This window comes from Sminthopsis crassicaudata, chromosome 1, assembly GCF_048593235.1.
Source record: "Sminthopsis crassicaudata isolate SCR6 chromosome 1, ASM4859323v1, whole genome shotgun sequence".
NCBI classification, from domain to species: Eukaryota; Metazoa; Chordata; class Mammalia; order Dasyuromorphia; family Dasyuridae; genus Sminthopsis; species Sminthopsis crassicaudata.
In genome coordinates, this window is record NC_133617.1 from 607053301 (window position 1) to 607074986 (window position 21686).

Here is a 21686-nt window from a genome sequence, read left to right on the forward strand (position 1 = left end):
TGTAAAAGTGAATAATTTTTGTATTATCTGTCTAATCATCTCTTATACTAGACTTTTCAGGGCATTTGATAGTCGTGGGTCTCTTTTGGTTATTGTTGACATTATCATTGGTCTGGTAAGTTGAGTATCTGAACATTGGGCTAAACTTGTCCAGTCAGTCAGTTATGTCCAGCTCTCTTAGTATGTCTGCCAGCCCCTTGTATCCTGCCTCTTCAAGTCTACCTCACTCCCTGTTTGTTACTGCCATATCCATCTCAATCCTTGCAGTTTTCTTTCTTTCTTTCTTTCTTTTTTTTTCTTTCAGTCTTTCCTGGCACCTCAAACATCCCTCCAACTACAATAATCCCAATAACTATGCCCACCCTTTTAAACTTTCTGCCCTAATTGTAACCATATTAGGAATCCTAATAGCCCCAGAACTTAACCTGCTAACAAATAAAATACCAAACAAATCCTTAATCCATACACACAGTTCTCAAATTGGTCCGAGCAGCCCTGAAAGTCCTGAGATCCTTTCAGTGGGTCCAATAAGTTAAAAACTATTTCCATAATAATCAAAACATTAGGGGCCTATTAAAATTCTTCTCCCTCTTCCATTTACCTTAAGCTGAATTTTCTTTATGTGTGTGTGTGTGTGTACACAGGTTTCTTGGAGGGCTTCAGGAGGCAGCCTTCCTTTCAGTTCAGTGTAATAATCACCTCAAATGCAGCCAGGAGTTAAAGTCCAAATACTTTATTGTTTCCTTATAAGTCCTGTCTCCTTCCTTGGGCCGGGTTAGCTTTCTTAAAGGCCTATTTCCCTCCTTGGTTCCTGCTGCCAGTCCTTTGTCTCTGCCAGCTTCAGCCTCTAGCTCCTTCTGAATCTCCAACCAGCACAAAGGTGGAAGTTGGAATGAATCTGACTCCACCTCCGAGGGGCTTTGTGGGCTTCTGTGTCTGGCCCTGAGAGCTTCTTGCTTATTTGCCTCATACTGAGTATACGCCAATCATTATGTCACTAGGAAACCATTATTTGTTGTAGGATTAAATCAGTGCTAAACTAGATTTAACCATTGTCTCCTCAATTCCACTTAGTACCTTGTTTCAAGTTCTGGCCCATAACATCTCCTTTTAGGGTCAGATCAATTATACTGAACCATGCTAAATTAGATAATTATTGTCTCTATCAATTCCACTGTCTTAGTACCTTGTAAGAATCATAACATACACATATACATATAGATGTCTAAATGACATGTTACAGCAGACTGAATGTAGCAGATATGAGAATCCAGCTGTCTTGTTAAGTAGATGTTAAAAAGATTTGCAAAAATATGAGAACTAATGTCACTGTTATTAAATTTTTGTTTTAGAAAATAAATGGTTTACTATTGTTATATTAAATGATTTAATAAAGAAATATTTTTTAAAGTTTTAATTTCTAATCCAGTTAATATTGATGAGGTGTAATCCATGTTAAAACAAAAGCTCTTTAGAGTCCTCAATCATTTTAAAGAATCTATAAGGGGTAGCTAGATGGTGAAGCAGATAGAGCACTGCCCCTGAAGTCAGAAAAATTTGAGTTCAAATCTGGCCTTAGACACTTAATATTTCCTAGCTGTGTGACCCTGGGCAAGTCACTTAATCCCAACTACCTCAGCCAAAAAAAAAAAAAAAGTCTATAAAAGAAGGGGCAGCACAATGCATAGAGCACTGGCCCTGGAGTCAGGAGGTCCTGAGTTCAAATTCAGCCTCAGACACTAGTTGTATGGCAAGTCACTTAAAACTGATTACCTCAAAAAAAAAAAAAAGTATATATTTTCTGATTTTTTAAGATTGTAAAGGGTGTCCTGAGACCAAAAAGTTTAAGAACTACTGGACTAGAATGTCAGAACTTAAAGGAACAAACCTCTGTCTAACCCTGTCATTTTCCAGAGGAAGAAACAAAGACATGTTCAAGTATTATATTAAGTCATTAAATGGCACAGCAGACTAGTGCAAAGTGATTGCACAGCCAGATGGCTTGGAGGCTGATAATTATTGCTGTGGAGGGTACCTGTTTGCATCAAAACAGGGAGGCATCTGCAGAATGCATGGCTCCAGTGCATCCCTGTCCTGCCAGTGCCAGCATCTATAGTTTATAAAATCTAGGGAGTTGCCCAACACACAGTGGTGGGGTGACTTACACAGTAAATGTAAGAGACCAGATTTTCATCCAACTTGCTCCAGTGAATGTGGTGGTAGGCAGGGCTCAGACTGTATAGTTTCTCTCGGGAAGTTTAACTCCAGGTGACTGGGCACAGCATTAGGAGCCAAACCTAGAAATCTTTTTGCTTCATCAGCCAACAGGTATGCCCGTCTGTGTCAGTTGGACATTGGGAGTGGGAGGGAGGAAGGGAGAAAAGAGAAAAAGTGGTGGGGTGAGGAAGAGTTGAGTTAGCAGAGAATCTCAATGAAAGGGCTTTTGATTTTATCAATATATTGCTTTAATTCCATGATCAGGACCTTATTTCATGAGGGACAGAGGTGTAACATATTCAATCAGTGGTAATTGATTCTAAGAAAGGTAATAATACTTTAAGGGACAGTTACATAGTAATAAGTATGAGTAAATCAGAAACCTCTCTGGGCAGCCAAAATTTAGATAATTAATAAAAAATAAGTTAATAAAAGTTAATTAATTAATAAAAACATCTTTAACAGACTGAGAGGGAGAGATAAGCTGCTTATAAGTCACTAACAAGTAACTGCACCCACCAAGTCAGGGGAAATGGAAGTGGAGGTTGGGGAACTGAAGGAGAGGGACCCAGAATTGTGTTGTTTAGTGATGTCTGTTTTTTTTTTTTTTTTTTTGTTAAGGAATTATTTGCCATTTCCTCTCCCAGATCATTCTATAGGTGAGAAAACTGAGATAATCAGGATTCAGTGACTTGCCCAGGATAAGCATCTGAGTCTGCATTTGAACTCAGGAGTTGCTGACTAGTGCTCTATCCACTGGGCCATCTAGTTGCCTAGTTGCAGAGAATGTGGTAAAAACCTGAAAGGGGGATGGATGGGAAAGGTTGTTAGTTCTTTCTTTCTCTGGAATCTTTTCTAGTTTAAGATCTAGATAGAGGGATAACTTAGTTAAGTATGGACTTTAAAAAATCCCTTGTCTACATTTATAACAGGGCTTCTTAAACTTTTTCTATTCACAACTCCTTTTCACCCAACAAATGCTTACGTGACTCTGGGCATATAGGTATATAAAATAGGTGTCTAAATCAAATATTTACTGATAATAAGTCATAGTTTCACCATCCCCACATTCAGTTATAAGATCCCAAGGCACAGTTTAAGATCCTTGATCTAAAGAAGGATAAGATGCAACTATTCTGTTGCCTTCATAGTTTCTATTTTTTTTTCAGGTATGCTATACAAAGTAAGGATATTCCATAGATTTTGAATGAAAGCTTATATGAGAAATAAGGGATCTTCCTCAGAGAAAAAGAACATTGGGAAAGTGCTGGGGCTTGTTTGTAATGTGTGAAAAGAGGAAGGGATACTAGATCTAGCATTGGAAAGGACTTAGAAGATATCTACCATCCACCTGATTTCCAGCACAGAAAACAGACTTGTCTAAGGTGATTTAAGTGCCAATGGCAAAGTCAGGGTCTGAACCCATTTCCTCTTACTCAAAAGCTAGTGCTCTTAATTGTTTACATCTGGGTTTGAAGGTTTGAGAGACAAATACCTCTGACCTTCTGGAGACAGGAGAAAGAAGATGGTCAACAGGACTGTGACTTTGAATTTGCAGAAGCTGGGCTAAGTTGGTTGAAACTTCAAGATTTTTTCCCATTCTCTTTTTTTTCACTGGAAACCTTGTTGTTAGTGGGGCTGCTTCTCAGCCATTGTTTATTTTTGTTTTTAATCTAATAGTGTTTGCTTTGCTCTTAATGAGTTTACATTATTTCCAGGAAAGCAACATATATATCAAAATATATACAATTTTGACTCTACCCAGAGAGTTCCTCTGAATTCCCTGTCTTCTGTTCTTGATATATAAATTCCTGCCATTTCTCCTCCAATCTTTTTTTTTTTAAAGATCACTCACTTTTTATGTGTTTGTCTTGAATGTTATATAACAATCCTAGCAAAGAAGTAGTCTTGGATTGGACAGGACAGATTTTCCCAGGAAATAAATCGAACCTGATTTATTCTGGTAGAACTTAACTACCCTAGCATACCCTCAAGGATGAGAGCAGCTGTATATTGTTTATGTCTGTGATGTGTCTGCAGAGAGCTGGTAGATGGAGGGAGAAGTTTGCCCTGTCATGTTTAGGCAGCTCTTTCTTCCCAACTCTTGCCTGTTGGAGACCTGGATAACAGCCACAGTGCAGCCATCCAACAAATATTCCCAGCGTCCAGTCAAGGTCAAATGTTTGCTTGGCTCATTACTCTTCAGTTCAGACATGAGAAGTTAGAGGACTAAATAAATTCTCTTGTTGAATGCTGTTGAAAACTGCCAATATATTAGAGAAGCGGATCTTATAGGCAGATGTCTGTTAATTTTCACCCCCAGAACTCTTTGAATATAATAAGGATAGTGTGGTGAGCAAAATGCAATAAAGAGAAGCTGAGGAAAATCCTTGGGGAAAAATGCACTTAACTGTTAATAAAACAGCTCAGACTGGCTCCCTCAGTAAGGATAATGGCCCCTAGAGAAGAAGGAACCCTCTTGAATAAGGTATATCCAAAAAGGAGCCTTGTTGGGCCTGAAGAAATGATGATAGATTGTAGGGTTGCAGCAGGAACATTATGATTGGCTGTACTGAGAAAAGTGGGATGACATTTAGGTAAGGCTAATGGCTCCCTCTCTAACAATTAAGAAATGTTAATTATTTTATGGAGGCTCATCTGTATCCTGTAGTCTTTGCTAGGGGACCATTAACTAACAGATGTGCTCTCTCCCTGGAAAAGATAAAAATTCCCTTAGCTACACAAAAACAGGAAAGAATAAACCATATCTTTTGGAAGTAATTTTGTGGGTCTAAACAAATGGATATCCATGAAGTATCCAAGGGAATACCAGCATGAAAGATAACAACCTTTCTTTTAAACCAGGATTTCCTAAACTTTTTCCAATCATGACCCTGTTTCACCTAAGAAATTTTTGTACGACCCCGAGGGTATATAAAGTAGATAAACAAATTAAACATTTACTGATAATAAATCATAATTTCATGATTTCCACATTCAGTTATATGAACACACATGGGATTGAGACTCACAGTTTAAGAAGCTTTGTTTTAAACTAAACTCACTTTTAGCTAAGTCATCTGAATTCCTGAGCTCTCCTTAAGCCAATTGCATTTCTAAGCAAAACTCAAACCAGGTAAATGCAGACCCAATTATAAAATGAATATAAAATAAAATCAGTTACATTGTGGTATCAATATAGTAGAAATTAATTCAGAGGTAATTATACTTTTTGTATTTTCACAATAGGGAGCTGAAGTTTTATTGATAGAAACAATTCCTAGATGAACATATTCCCTCTACCTATGTAACATTTTCTTTACAACTTTACAACTTGAGGCAGGATTTGAATTCAGATCTTCCTGATTCCGGGTCCAGCACTTTTCCCACAGTTCTGCTTGCCTGTCTTGTAACAAAAACAAATTTCTGTGATATTTAAAAAGAGAATCATAATTTCTGGGTAATTTGATTATTGTATTAATAATGTAAGCATTTTAATAAAAGGGACAATAGTGTTCATGAATGTCAAAGGCAATCATGGAGGCAGATTCAACTTATATGCCCTTTGGGAGAGAAGTGTTCCCTGAGGCTGGCAATTAGCTCTTATTAGTTATATTCTTATTGTTTGTTCTTTGTTCTTGAGATGGGGAGGTGCTGCAATGACATGCAAGTGATTGGATTTCAGTGAGGATGAACTGTGCAAAGTCACCAATCTCACTTTTTCCTCCAAAGCCATCTGGGTCTAGTGAATCTGGATGCAAGGGGAGACTTGGGCCTTTTAAAATTAAGTTTAAATTGTTTTAAGTTAAGGTCTTTAAGAGTGTCAGTTTGACTGAAACTACACCATTCTGTGATTAAGACTAGGTAACAACTGAGGCAGAAAATGATATCTTTTACCCAGTCCCCCCCCAAAAAAAAAAATTCAATCTGGGAGGGGAAGATCCTCAGGGTTTTGGGTCAAAACAGAGACAATTGCTATTTACACTTACTTTGAGTTAATCTGGACCCAACTGGGGTTGGTAGGGACCTATTAATTAAAGAGAACCAGAGGGATGTGGGTTTAAGACACAGTCAGTAGCTGTTAGGGTCCTTACAAGGTGCTAAGTCACTGGAAAGAATAGATACAAGTGATTTGATCCTACAAGGAGATGTTATGGGCCAGAACTTGAAACAAGGTACTGAGTGGAATTGAGGAGACAATGATTAAGTCTAATTTAGCATTGATTTAATCCTACAACAAATAATGGTTTCCTAATGAGGAAATGATTGGTGTATACTCAATGTGCACCATATAAGCAAGAAACTCTCAGGGCCAAGGACACAGAAACCCACAATCCCACACTCTTGGAGGCGGAGTCTGATTCATCCCCACATCTACCTTCCTGCTGGCTGGAGCTTTTGGATTCAGAGGAAGCTAGAGACTGAAGCTGGTTGGAGACATTCTGACAGGAAAAGATTCAAGACTTTGAAAGACACAATATAGGATCCGGACTTTAACTCCTGGCTGCATTAACTCCTGGAACTAAAGCCAAGGCTGCCTCTTTAGAAGCTTCCCAAGAAACCTGCCCCCAAGAAAATGATTTCAATTTAGAGACAACAGAACATTACATTTTGGCGCCCAACGTGGGGCAAAGATTTTTGCTTATCCTGCCTCTGGTTGATTCTGAGCCCTTCAGGGAGCTAGTCCAGACTTTACAAGTAGCCAGACCAACATTTATCTGGTAAATCCCAAAGGATTGAGAGGTTTCAGCCATGAAAAAAAAATTACATTTCTTTGGGCAGAGAACTCACAGATAAAGGTATGAAACTATATGAAGGAAGGAAGGAAGGAAAAGAAGGAAGAAGGGAGGAAAGAAAGGGAAGAAGGGAAGGTAGGAAGAAGGCAAAGAAGGAAGGAAGGAAGGCATTGCCAAGATGACCAGTTCTAGTTGGATCCCCACCTGGACAGCTCTATAGCAACAACAATTAATGAGAGAATGATTATTACAATGAGGGACTGAGAGTAACAACACATCAAGGAGACACTATCCCTTTACCTAGACTATTACCTGTCTTGGGAAATGTATTCAAAGAATTTATCCCCATCAAACCTGAGTAGAACACAATGGCTTCCCCACTTAGGTGGAGTTTGAATAAGATTAAGAAAGTTAATCCAATATCTTTATTAGTGAAGTCCTTTAAGAGACAGAACTTTTGACAGGACTTTAGAAAGGGGGGGGGGAAACTCTGAATCTCTCCAAATCAGTGGCTGTTAGTAATCATCTCTCTCATTTCTAAATTGAGATATTACAGGGTCTCTTCAATCACACAAAAGAAATGTATTTAACAATCCATATAGGAAAAAACTACATGACTAAAAGATGCATGTTGTCTAGATTAAGTCTGGGTTAGGCTTGCTTGGTTCATTCCAAGAAATTGGTTTATGAAAATAGTTTAGTCTTAATTGTCATCATTATGGTCATAATGGCATAAAATAATAATTGGCATTAAAAAAGCATTATATAACAGACACTCTATAGAATTACCAGAAAAAGTGCCTATTATAAAAGTGCAATGAGCACATAAACACATGGCCCAAAGGCATTTTTAAAAAACAAAACAACTACTTTAAAATCCCCCCCCCTTTTTATTTGTCATGCTCTCCCCTCCCCCTATGTACATTTGGAGGGGTAAAATTTTTAGAAATAAAATCAAATGTAAAAACTCCTCCCCCCCCACTATTTCCAAATCTGTACATTATGTAAAGCATTTGTGTCTCTTATCATTAGAAAGCATTTGAGAAAAGTTTAGGAATGTTGGATGAGGTTAAGATCCAGTAACTTGCTCTCAGATTCCATTTGGATGATGCTTGGTTTCATAAGCAGCTACATTTCTACTTTTGTTCCATACAGATGCAAAGATAGAAATTATAAAACAAAACAAAAAACAGGTTAAAATCTATTAATAGCACAGTGTTTGTGTGTTCCAAATTTCATGTCAGGAAGTCATCTTCATGAGTTCAGGTAGGGTCTTTGACAGTGCTTGAGTGATGCTGGACAAATCACTTAAAGCTGCCTCAATTTCCTCATCTGTAAAATGAACTGGAGAAGGAAATGACAAATCACTTAAGTGTCCTTGCCAAGAAAACCCTGAATGGGATCACAAAGAGTTAGACATGGCTGAAAATTAGTTAACTAGACAATCACAAATATATATGTGTGTATACAGATATATCTATATTCAGATGATATTAATGGTATTCATGAGCTATATTAAATGGAACAAACAAAAAAGCATTTCTTCATTTCTTCTCACATCCTAATAGAAGGAAGATAATATTTTAGAATGGTTCAGGGGTATGAGGGAATCCCCAAAAGTCCAGAGACCTTAGGATCTGGGCGGGGTGGGTAAAAAAAAGCCAGGCAGATGGTAAAATCTTGTTGGTCTTAATGGTACTGGCAGGATTGTAGTTGGTAATTCCTTTCTCATCTAACCAGTGAATAGTTAGGTCTACCCCAACAGCTTGTGGGGATGGATGGGACTGAGTCTACACCTGTAGGGATAGGGTCAGAAACAGCGAGGCTTAGGGAGAAAGGTGGGGAGGGAAAGGGGATGGCTCTTTGGGGGTTCCAGGGCAGTGGGCTGGGGCTGAATGGAGCTTTTCTTCAGCAGCATTGCCCTGTGGAGTAATGAAATACATATTGAACTTAGAGTACCTGTCCTGCTGGATACCTTTATCCTCTTCTTTTAACTTCTCTTCCTGTGCAACTTAGACTCTCTTATTCTTTGCTTCTTCTTTCCCTTCCTTTACCTCTCTCTTCTCCCCCCCTTTCCCCCTTCTTTCTTCCCTTTCTTCACCTTCCTTTCCCTGCTCCTTTTTTTTCTTTCTGCTTTTTTCTGTCTCTGTTTCTCTGTTTTTTCTCTTCCCAACTTCACCCGAGGCTCAGTTGCCAATTTAAAAATTGTCTACATTGACGGCTATGTTTTTAGATCAAGGTTTCAACCTGAGGTTCAAAGATGGCCTTTTGCATTGTTTTATGCATTACTTGGCTGAATGACTGAAACAAACAAACAAAAAAAATGAGAGAGAACCTAAAATCTGTTGGGTTAAAAATGTTGTATCTTCGTAGGCTTAGAGGGACCCCAGAGACCATCTAGCTCATCCATTACTACATTCTTATCTTTAGCCTTTTCGTTGTTTTGATTTTGAATTTTGCTTTAATGAATCTATGATCTACCTGTATAGAGAATTAATTTTAAAAATCACATCAGTAACCAGTTGCTTCCTGTCAAAGACAGAGCAGTTTCATTATTTTGTGTTGCTTGATGCTTTCTGTGTTCTTTCCAGATCTTTTCTTAAAAAACAGGATTCATGTAATAAAAGCATGACATTTCTGAATGTCATACTTATTTGGTTATGTGATTGAATCTGGTGTTAGACCTCTGGTATACATTTGACTGTAACTGTGTGACCCCAGGCAAATCATTTTTAATCTCTCTTTACCTTAATTTTTTTAACTGTTGAATAATAAAGGGTAATAGCACCTACCTCCTAGAGTTGTGAGAATCAAAATGTTTCTAAAGCACTTAGCACACAGTGCCTTGCACTGAGGTGCTTTATAAATGCTTTCCCCTAAATGCCTTTCTCCCAAAGTTAAGCTTTATAATGTGGATTTCCAAAATTATTGTTCATTGGGTTGTTGAGAAATTTATTTTCTGCAAGACCAAAGGACTGAGTCCAAACTGGTGTAATCTGTTTTAATCTGATAGTTTAGTTAAACTATCATGAGGCTGTGAATTTTTCTTGCTTCCAATTTAGGCTATATTTGAGTTATAGCAGTGAGGTCAAATGTAGGAAAACATATTGGTATTATTAATCAGCATACGTAGTTATTTTAGGGAGTGGATCTTCTGATGGAGAAAACACTTTTTGATTTCAAAATTGTGACCATCATCATACTGACTTATCAAATATAATGTGAGGGAAAGATTGTAGGAATTTCAGGAGGTTGGTACTTCATTTCACTATAAATGTTTTTAGAGCTTTTATAGGAAATTTTTTAGGATTTAAAAAAATATGTTTTTATAAAGTGGGGAATAATTGTTTGACTTCTCTTTTCATTCTCTCCCCTATCTCCCTTCTCTTCTTGTGCTAGACAGAGAGAAATCATGAAATCTGAATTGTTGAGGATCTCAGGGAAATCTGCTCTGAATCCTGAATAGTAGTATTTTCTACATCCCTATATGATCACCCAAGTTCCACTTGAAGACTTTTAGTGATGAGCATACTTTCTCATGTAGTCCATTTCACCTTTGGATAGCTCTAGTTGTTGGGAAAATTTCCCTTAAATTAAGCCAAAATCCATCTCTCTGCAACTTCCACCCATTACTGGTGGTTCTGCCTTTTCAGGTCCATTATTCTAAAACAAAACAGAACAAAACAAAACAAAAACATTCTTTAGCTAATGGATTTTTTTTTTTTTTTTTTTTTTTTACTAAAATGTGGTATCGAGAATTAAGCATAAGATTCCAGATGTAGTTTGGACCAGGACAGAGTCTTGAAACACTAACCTACCTCCTCTTCTATCCATTATTCTTCTGTTAATGTAGTTGAGATCACATTAATTTTTTTTTGGGGGGGGGCTTTCTTTTACTTTTTATGTCAAGTAATCTAGTATATTTTCATTCAGTGCAAAGAAGGCGAGAAAGAAGATCAGGAGGGGAAAATTATATTTCTGGGCCTAACAAATCTTTTAGCCTATCTCAGTCTCACGTATCTGATTTGTAAAAGAAGGAGAAGGGAGATTCCTTCCAGCTCTAAATTCCTTGAGAAGAAGTGAAAGGGTGATATAGGGCAGCATGTTCTTATATTTGTTGCTCTAATACAATGTATTGTCACTGAGAGGGTTCCAAAGCTGAAGTCAGGAAGACCTACCTTCAGATTCCAGCTCACAGAAGGTATGACTAATAAGTGACCCTGAGGAACTCATTGATCCTCTTTGTTCTTCAGTTTCCTCATCTGTAAAATTAGTGGGATGGACTAAATGGCCTCAAAAGTCCTGCTCTAACTCTATGAACCTGTAATCCAGGTAAAGCAGGATTGTTGTTTGTTTGTTTGTTTTTTAATTAAATGTATATATATTTCTACATGCAAAAAAAAAAAAAGAGAAAAAACATTTTCGTATACAAAACATAACAAGTGAGACAATTATATATTTTTTAAAAATTCTATACACACACACATATATAATCTTTTGGGGGGTGAGAGAAATACAAGTTGTCTCAAAAGTCTTATTGCTGTTTTAAATTATTAAAGTTATAATTTTATTAACTCTTTTGGGACAGCCTGTATAATAAATTCAATATATTCTTTTTTTTTGGTAAAGCAAATTTAAATTATTAAAAAAATCTGCTTTTCTGTATTATTAATATTTTTAGAAATTGTGTTTCAATATGAACACAGATATTTTTAAAATAAATTTTAAAGTCAATCTTTTTTTTTTTTTGTAGCATCTTTTTTTGGTGAAAGCTTTGTGGAACTGAACGGCATAGAAACTTCTCTGGACTTATCCCTTCACTTAAAATTTCAGACCAGTAAACCACATGGATTACTTTTTCTAGCAGCTGGAAAAGATGATTATTGTGCAGTGGAACTCATTTCAGGAAACCTACGGGTGCATTTATTTAAAATATTTATATTTGGGTATATAGTATATATAACATGATGAATATATTATGTATAATAAATCTCTTTATTTATGTATATGTAAATTAAAATGAGTACATTATATATAAGTAGCTGCATTTATTATATGACAATGAATAAATGTTACATAATATTTATATTTCTATATGATATTAATATATACTATAGATAATATTTCTATATGACAATAATCCAATTGCAACTAATATTACAAATAATTACAATTAATATTACTACAGATAGTAAAATTTATATTTATTCTCTATAAAAATAAACATAATATGTATAATAAAATTTTGCATTTTTGTATGTATAACATGGGACAGCTAGGTGACACAGTGATAGAGTTCTGAAATCAAAATTTGAGTTCAAATATGGTCTCAGACCTTTACTTGGTGTAAGATCCTGGGTAAGTCACTTACCCCAGTTTATTTCAATAAGCTGTAAAAGGAGAAGGAAATGGCAAACTACTCCAGTATCTTTGACAAGAAAACCTCAAATGGGGTCACAAAGAGCTGGACATGACTGAAATAACTCACCAAGAATAACAAATGTGTATTTGTGTGTATATGTATGTGTACATATATATACACAATACATATACATAATATAATATGTATATTATATAATATAAACATAATATAAATATACATGTGCATAAGAGCATGTATATAATAAACATATTTATATGTACTCATAAATAGGGGAGACTGTAGGGTGCTTAACATAACTTTTAAAAGAGGAAAAAATCATGGAATAAAGAAAAAAAAGGTTCAATATTTATTATTCTAATGGGCATAGAGAGAGCTAGGTGACATAGTATATATAAGCTAAACTTAGCACCAGGAAGATCTGAGTTCAGATCCAACCTTAGTCACTTACTTTGTGACTGATCAAATCGCTAAGTCACTTAACCACTTCCCATCACAGTTCCTCATCTGTAAAAACACCTAACTCCCAAGGTTCTTGGGAGAAAAAAAAAGAGAGAGAGAATGTTTGTAAAGCCCTTTGGGAAACTTTAAAGCATTATAATAAATGCTTGTTGTTGTTATTTACTGGCTTTAATATTGATACCATCATCCATCTTTGTCAGCCTACTTCAGTAGTTCTAACCTTAAAATTTGGTTTTTCCTTACTTATCTTTTAGATTATAAAAATGGAAAAGTTATAGTTAGCATCCAGTTTTTTTACACTGCTTCTGTAAAGAGCCCCTGTATGCTCAATGCTCTGCTATAAATATAAATAGATATATTAATTTTTATTAAATAGTAATATTATTATTAAAATGATAAATATAAATAATTATAAATAAATGAATAAAATAATTACAAATATTAAAGACAGAGAGATATGATTGGCTAATTCTAATCTCCCTTTTTCCAGGTGAGAATGAATTTGGGTGCAGGTGAATTAGTGCTACATTCTCAACAAAAATCATACCTGGATGACTTGGCTTGGCACGTGGTTGAATTACATCATGCTGGTGATACTGTTACATTGATTGTTGACAAACTCCATAGGACCAGTGGTATAATATCAGGGAAGATACAGGGATTGACTGTTCAACAAGGAATATATGTTGGAGGGAGTGGCGGTCTTGATGTTCCTTACTTGGAAGAAGGACACTCTAATTTCCGAGGCTGTATGGAGGATGTGATATTTAACCAGCATGAGATTCTCAACAACCTAAGGTCCTACCCTGGGTTTAAGAAAGTTCATGAAGTATCCTTGGGATGTAGCGATGAATTCTTTGCAGGTGAAAATGAAGCTGTCAATTTTTTTAGCTCCAAATCTTATGTTGCTTTCCCAGGGTGTAATAGCAAGGGAGAAGGACTCTGGGAATTCACTTTTCAGATTGGAACTGGCCAGGGTCTGCTTCTGTATCAGTCTGGAAGATCAGGAGACTTTATTGCTCTGGAAATAGAAGCTGGAGTCATTCAGGTACATGTGGGAAGGAATCAAACTAAAACTAAGTTTCCTTCCCTTAGTTTAATCAGCAGCAACCAGTGGCACTTTGTTCAACTGCACTCCACTAAGAGGCATTTCAACTTGCTGGTTGATGAAGAGAGAGTTAAAATGTCCCTGCCTCTGGACATCAGGGCATTTGAATGTAAAGGTCCACTCTTTGTGGGAGGTGTTGATAATAATGTCCGGGCAGAAATGAAGAAGTTAGAGTTTACCTCTCTTTCTAGGAAGTCTGCCAGAGGCGGCTCCTTTAAAGGCTGCTTAAGAGGCTTGAAGGTTAACTTGGAAAAACTATCACTAAAGAATGCCCTTGTTTCCAAAGATATTTCAGCTGGATGTAATACTAAAAACAGTGATGTTTCAAGAATTCCTGTCACAACGACTGAAAAAATGGCACTTTGGACAAGAGCTCCCTCTCCTAGCAGTTTTCCTGAAAGTTTCAAATCTTCCCTTCAGGAGGACAGCAGCAATTTCTTGGTTTTAAATAACTTGATAGTTCAGGAAGGTGGACGTGCTCCGATTGAAAGTAAACATATTAGGATGAATTTAGAATTTAAAGAATTAGAAATTCATCATTCCCATGTTCTGTTTCAAATTAAGGAAAAACCTATCCATGGAGATTTAAGATTAAATGTTGTCCCTGAATCCCAGGTAAAGGCAACTTTTACAATGTTAGATTTGTGGCAAGAAAAGGTTTTGTACATCCATGATGGCTCAGAGAGTACCAGAGATCACTTTGTATTCTCTGTCTCTGTCAGCAAAGAGAAGGAAATTCCTCTTCATTTTCAAATAAATGATCAGTATGTGTTTAATATTACTATCTCTCCAGTAAATGACCCCCCAGAGCTTTTCCTTCCAGAAGGAAATTTGCTGCTTCTATTGGAGAACTCTAAGAAACGACTGACGTCTAATATGATAGAGGTGTTGGATCCAGATACCAACCCACTGGACCTGACTTTTTCAGTACTTGGAAACTTCAATGTTGATACTGGTTATTTAGAAAACTCTCAGCATCCTGGAAAAATAATTAATATATTTACAAATGAGGATTTACAACATGGAAGAATTTTCTATGTGCATCATGGGCTCCAGAATTCTCGTGTTGTTCTGCGAGCAAGTGATGGGGAGTTGGTTAGTAATACAATTGTATTACGGGTCAAAACCATCCCTTGGGATTATGAAGTGGTAAATAACACTGGTGTGGCTGTTCTACAGGGCAACATGGTTATGATTACCCGGAACAACTTGTCAGTGCAGATTAATGCTGGGGAGCAGGGGATGGAGATACGCTATGACATTATCCAACCTCCTCTTTTTGGTCAGATTCAAAGACGAAGTTCCAGTGGGGAATGGAAGTTTGTCAACACTTTTTCTCAACGTTCCATTGATAGAGATAGGGTGAGGTATTGCAGTACATTTAAAGAATCACAACTGGAAAATGTCACTGATCAATTTACATTTAAAATTAGCATTGAAAATAAAGTCAGTGAAGAATTGATATTTCCCATAGCCATACAGTGGCTGAAGTATAAATTAGTGAAAAATAGTCCCCTAGATGTTGATACAGTGGATAAAAAAATATTGACTTCAGGTCACTTAATGGTTAAGATGGAGAATATGAAGTTACTTGATAGTGATCTTCATTTTAAATTACTCTCCCTGCCTAAGAAAGGAAAATTGCTGCTTGGTAGCAACATTTTAAAACTAAACTCCACCTTCACCCAAAAAAATATTTTAGATAATGAAGTTGCTTACAAACTATTTGAGAAGTCACAGGAAAACACACAGGATTCATTCAAATTTTTGATTTTTACCAAGTATGTAGAATCACAAATTTATATCTTCACAATAAATATCAAATCAGATCATGTTATTTTAACCAACAAAGGATTTTCTGTAACTGAAGGGGAAGGGAAGCTAATCACCCAAACAGAATTATTTGTGCAAGCTTTGAGGAACCAGATTTTCCATTATAAAATCACCAAGAGCCCTCAACATGGGAAGCTGAAACTTATTAATTTTTCAGATTCACTAGAAAGTAACGATAACATTACTACTTTCACCAATCAGGATATTATTGGTGAACGTTTGATGTATGTCCATGATGACTCTGAGACTGAGTATGATGAATTCATTGTTACAGCATCTGCCAAAGAACCAGGAGATGAGGAAACCAGGTTAGGTCTTGAAATCAAAGTAAATATTTCTGTGAAACTGAAGAATGATGAGAAGCCTGTGCGTGTGGTGGATAAAGTATTTCATGTGGTAAGAAATGGTCAGCGCTTATTGACCTTGATGGATCTTTGTTACCATGACCCTGATTCAGATTTTAATGATAGACAGTTGCTGTATACCAGGCGGGGTATTCCAAATGGAGATCTGGTATTAGCTAGTGATCCCAGTCAAAAGCTCTACCAGTTTAAACAAGAAGACCTAGAGGAAGGACGGGTGCTCTTCAGGCACCATGGGGCAGATCGTGCCCGATTTGTGCTGTTTGTCACAGATGGCACTCACTATACGTTCTCCCTTCTGGAGGTCAGTGCTTCAGAGCCCTACCTGCAGATAGCCAACAACACAGGATTGCTTGTGCTAAAAGGAAGAGAAAGTGCGCTCACCACTGCTAACCTTAGTGTTAGCACGAATCAGGATGTTAGAAGCGATTCAGAGATCAAGTATGAGATCTTTTTGCTTCCTCAGCATGGCAGAGTCTTGGTGAAAAACCGGCCATCGACTTCATTTTCCCAACACGACTTGAAGCAAGGGCATGTGATTTATAAGCATTATAACAACAGTGTTCTTGCTGATAAGTTCAACTTGACTGCAAAAGTTAAAGACACACACCTGGATGTTGGGATTCATATCCAGGTATACTTGGAAAGCCACCAGCATCCTCCCAAAATTGTTCACAGCAAGAGCCTTCTAGTTGAAGAAGGCAAATCAGTGGAACTCAGCAGAGGAAACCTTCAGGTATGTTTAGAGTACATAGATTGACTCAGGGACCTATAACACCAATCATAATCAGTCTTCCCTAACCACTGGGACTGGTCTCTTATGCCTGTGAAAGATATTTATATACTAACTCCATTTAACTCTTGCCCTGAAATTATGACCTTTAGTAAGGGGAGAGTGTCATGTAGGTGTCTGATGAGAAAGTTCCAAGTTTTTGTTTGGGGAATCTTCCCATTATTGGAAAGAGAAGTTTTCTTAGAAGGAATGGAGTCCTTATTTGGGTACCATAATTCATTTTATCTCAAGATATATAAATGTAATAACTTTATCTTTAAACACTTAGATCAATTTAAAAAAGTAGAATTATTCTAAAACTCCTAAAAATAGTTAAATAACATAGGTAGTCACAAAATGTGGTGTACAGAGTTCTTAAGATTGATAAATTTGGGATTTTCCATAGCATCAGAGCAAAGGATATCAGAGATGAAAGTCCTCTACTTCACAAAGGAATTCCCATTTCTTGCAGTTTATATTTGAGACCTAGCCAGTACATCCCTGTTGATCATAGCTAAAAGGTTATATAAGAAGTTATAAAAGCTCCTTATAGCTATAAATTTGTAAGAACTATGATTTATAAAAGAGAATGATGAAATTATTCAGTTATTTATCTCCTCTAAATCCCTGGGTTCAAATCCCATTCCTAAGAATGACTGCTTGTGCACTTCAAGCTTGGTTAACTCAAGCTCCATGGGTTTCATTTTTACCATCTAGAAAATGAGAGGATATAAATTGTGTTAGAGGCTTCTGAGGTCTCTTCCCCCCTAACTCTAACACTATAATCCTCTGCATACAAGCTTTATTTTAAGTGGGGAATAGAGAATTCCAATACAGAAGTTGATTGAATCATAAGTTTGGAATAAGTGGATGCAACACCAAGGAATTTTTGCCAGTCCTTTCAAATTTTTTTAAAACTTCTATTAGTGATGTTTACATAACCACCACCAGGGGTCTCACGTGGATCATTATGGTAGAACCCAGTCTGTTATTACCTAAGAAGCAAGTTTTACTTTCATATTAAATAGAAAAAATAAATTAACAAGTTTTTAATAAATATTTATTGAAATGGAATAAAAATAATGATTTGATACTAATAGATTAATAATAAAATATTATTAAAACTAATAATAAATAAATAATAAAAAAGACTGTTTTTTAGGGAATAACAGAATCATAGATTTTTTTTTCTTTACAGCTAAATTCAATTCATGCAACATATATTAAGTATCTAATTTGTTTCAGATACTATGTTAAGTACTGGGGATGAGGCAAAAGACAATTTCTGCCCTCAAGAAGCTTATAGTTTAATGGGAGAGTTAAGATGCAAGCAAAAATATACAAAGCAAGCGATGTACAGGATAAATAAAAAATAATTAAAAGAGGAAAAGCAGTGGAGGGAACTGAAGAGGGATTAGGGAAGGCTTCCTTTAGAAAGTGGGATTATAGTTGGGAATGAAAGAAAACCAAGTGAGTCAGTATCTGGAATGGGAGAGGGGAGATTGTTCCAGGAATGGTGGACAATCAGAAAATGAGAAGAACCTGAAGAAGGAATATCTCATTTGTGGAACAGCCAGGAGGCCAGTGTCACAGCGGGAGTAACGGATAAGAACAGAAGGATAGGAGGGTGCTAGGTTATGAAAGACTTTGAATGCCCGCCAGAGCATTTTGTATTTGCTTTTGGAGGCAATAGGGAGCCACAGGAGTTTATCGAGTAGGGGAATGATGTTACTTATGCATTCAGAGCTTACAATTTGTGCCATGGATTTCCTATAAAAAGAATCATCAGAGCTTTCTCTGTTTTTTCCTTTTGAGATAATTGAGAAGTTTAGGGGCAATTTTGTGAATATGGTTTCCTGCTGTAGTGCACTGGGCTTTGAATAGATTAGATTAGATCCTCTGCAAATGTTCTTGACTGACTGCATTGTAACATTCATGCATATTGACCATATGATCATTTAAAACTGGAGAGGAGCTCTCTGAAACCATATAGTTTAACCCTCTTAAAAAAAAAGTGGATTAAGAAACTGAGACCCAAGAAAGTTGGGCCCAAATCACACAGATAGAAAGTAGTAAAACTGGGATGGGTGCATAGTTAAAGAATCTGCTTTCTGTCTCCATTTTAATGTGATTCTTTTCTCTGTGTCTGTTTTTGCATCTATGTCCTTCAGGTTGTACATGAAAATAATTCTCCCACAGAGCTAGTGTTCATCGTTAAGAACCCTCCAGTCCATGGACAGCTCCGAAAATTTGTCTCAAAAGATAACTTGGATGCTGCTGAGAATTCTCCTTCATCGTTTACACAGCAGGATATTGATGATGGTCGCATCCATTATGAGCAGACAGCTTCTGACCAAGAGCAAGATTGCTTTTTGCTGGATGTTACAAATGGTGTCCAAGCCATCAGTGGAATAGAAATCTTGGTGGAGATCCTCCCTAGGCTGATTCCTTTGGTCATTCAGAACTTCACGGTACTAGAAGGTGGCTCTAGAGCCCTTCTGGAGGATTTCCTTAAAATCCCAAACCACCATTTTGTGGGAGTCGATTGTGAATTTGTCCTAGTTGAATCACCAAAGCATGGTTATATTGAAAATTCTCATTTTCCAAAAGTAAAACTAATGAAATTTACCAGAAAGCAGGTAAGGACCATCTGGGATTGCTTCTGTCCATGTTAGGGGTGAGAGAAAAAAATGTTTATATAATGTATCATTTAAGAAAGGATTAAGATAATTCTTTGTTGTGACTATTTTTTACATTGAAGTCCTAAATGAGGGAGAAATTTGTATCTAGGACTAGGTGCACAAAGAGTGGGCTCCCTGAAACTCCTAGAATTTGATTAGGTCCTGAAACAATGAGTGGGATACAGATTATATTGAAAAGAAAAGTGCCATTATATTGGGAAACAAGGTTTGTTTTTGTTTTTTCCCTACTAAGCATATCCGTTCTTTAAAAGTTAGCTACTTTAGCTGACTTTGATAGACTTTTTGTCAGCCTTTCGAATTCTAAGCACAAATCATTGAAGTTTTATGTTTGAACCTGGATTTTTTTTTAAATCAATGACAACAATTAGCATATTTACAGATGACACACATTTGGATTTTGATGGAGTGGGACAGTGAACCCAAAATATCAATATGTAACTTTCCTAGATATACATTTATAAAACAATAGAGAGAAGCAATGTTGACTCAAAAAACAGTCAAAAGAAAGTTCCAGAGAAAATACAGCTTCAAAAGAGATTTTAGTATGAAATCAATCCTGAAAGCATGCTCAATGGAAATAAGATATGAATGAGTATGAAAACAGAACAGATTAGCTAAATGTTTATATAAGATATATATGCAGATAGATGCCAATGTCCATTATATGTTATATAAATGCATTATTTAATGTATTCATATTAACTTTATAATCCATTTATAATTATTATGTTAATATGTAAATATAATTAGCATTATATATTATTGTGCATGTGTATTTTTTTTTTTTACTCTGGACTTGGCATTAAGGAATTTCTCATGTTGAAACTTTCTCCTCTGATGAGAATCAGTAATAGCATTTCAAGTTAGAGTCTTGGAGAGTAACTATTAAAAGATTAGGTAGCCTGCCTATAATTATATACCAACAGTATGTCACACATAGGATTTGAACCTGGATATTTCTGGTTGTAGGACTGATTCTTTCCACATAATGTCATGCTGCCTTCCAAGATAAAATTTATCAGAAATAAAAATCTTAAGCTGGATATTTTAGTTCTAAATATCAGTTGCACAAATACAGGATGTAGAAGACTTTGGTAGCTGTGACATAACAGACTAAATATTAAGTAATAACCTGCTGTGAATGTTTTTTAAAAGGGTGTTAATGAAACATTTAAAAAATATACAGAAGAAATAAAAATGGAATTCAAAAGGAACACAGATGAGCCAGAAGAGTGTTGTTACTGCCACATTGCATTTAATGTAGATTTCTGATTTCATGTGCAGTGGTCATTTATCACTACGTGATCATTTATCAGTGTTACATGTGATTTTTGATCAAAGATGTACTAATCTCACTATATCCTGGGCATCTAAAGCAAAGGTATCCAATACAGGCACTGGAGAACTATATTTAAATGTAATGCGTTTAAAAACAATAACAACAAAAATACATACATTGCAACATAGATCATAATAATTTGTGATTTTCTAAGTCAATATATGGCCTGTAGGGATATATTTCTATTTGAGTTTGACACTACTAATTTAGAGCATTCTTTATGAGTCTTTGTGCCCCCTTGAAGAATAACATCAGCATCTGTAGCATTTCTCAAAGAAGTCAGACACAGGGATGAGAGAATTTGAGAAATGTGACATGATAAATAGTGGAAAAATTGAAGATAAGAGAAGAATTGTGAGAGATGTAACAGATGCAATATCAGGCTTATATCAAAGAGGGAATAGAATTACTTGGAAGTGCTTTAGAGAGTAATCCTAGTACCAATATGTAACTGTTAAAAAGAGATTTTATGTTTGTTTTCAGCTCCAAATTCTCACCATATATATATATAAAATTTCTTTATATTCTTTTATACATACACACACATATATGTGTGTATATATATATGTATCTTTAAATATATCCTTTACCCATTAAGAAGGCAAGAAATGTATGTGAAATAGTATAAAACCCATTTCTATATTAGCTGGATTCTGGGTAAAAAAAAGGAAAGAAAAAAATACTCTTCAGTCTTCACTGAGTCTTGTCAGTTCTCTATCTGGAGGTAGATTGAATTTTTCATCATGTGTCCTTTGAACTTTAGATAGATCATTGT

At 36.0% G+C, this 21686-nt stretch overlaps 1 protein-coding gene across 1 annotated transcript in view; it reads left to right on the forward strand.

Moving 5' to 3' along the window:
• The window catches only part of LOC141551022 (chondroitin sulfate proteoglycan 4-like), an 82928-nt gene that overhangs the window by 5987 nt on the left and 55255 nt on the right, over window positions 1-21686 (forward strand). Inside the window, exons 3-5 of the mRNA XM_074282247.1 lie at window positions 11707-11870; window positions 13286-16834; window positions 19042-19509. Coding sequence (XP_074138348.1) covers window positions 11707-11870; window positions 13286-16834; window positions 19042-19509 — 4181 coding nt within the window. The remainder of the gene's footprint in view (window positions 1-11706; window positions 11871-13285; window positions 16835-19041; window positions 19510-21686) is intronic.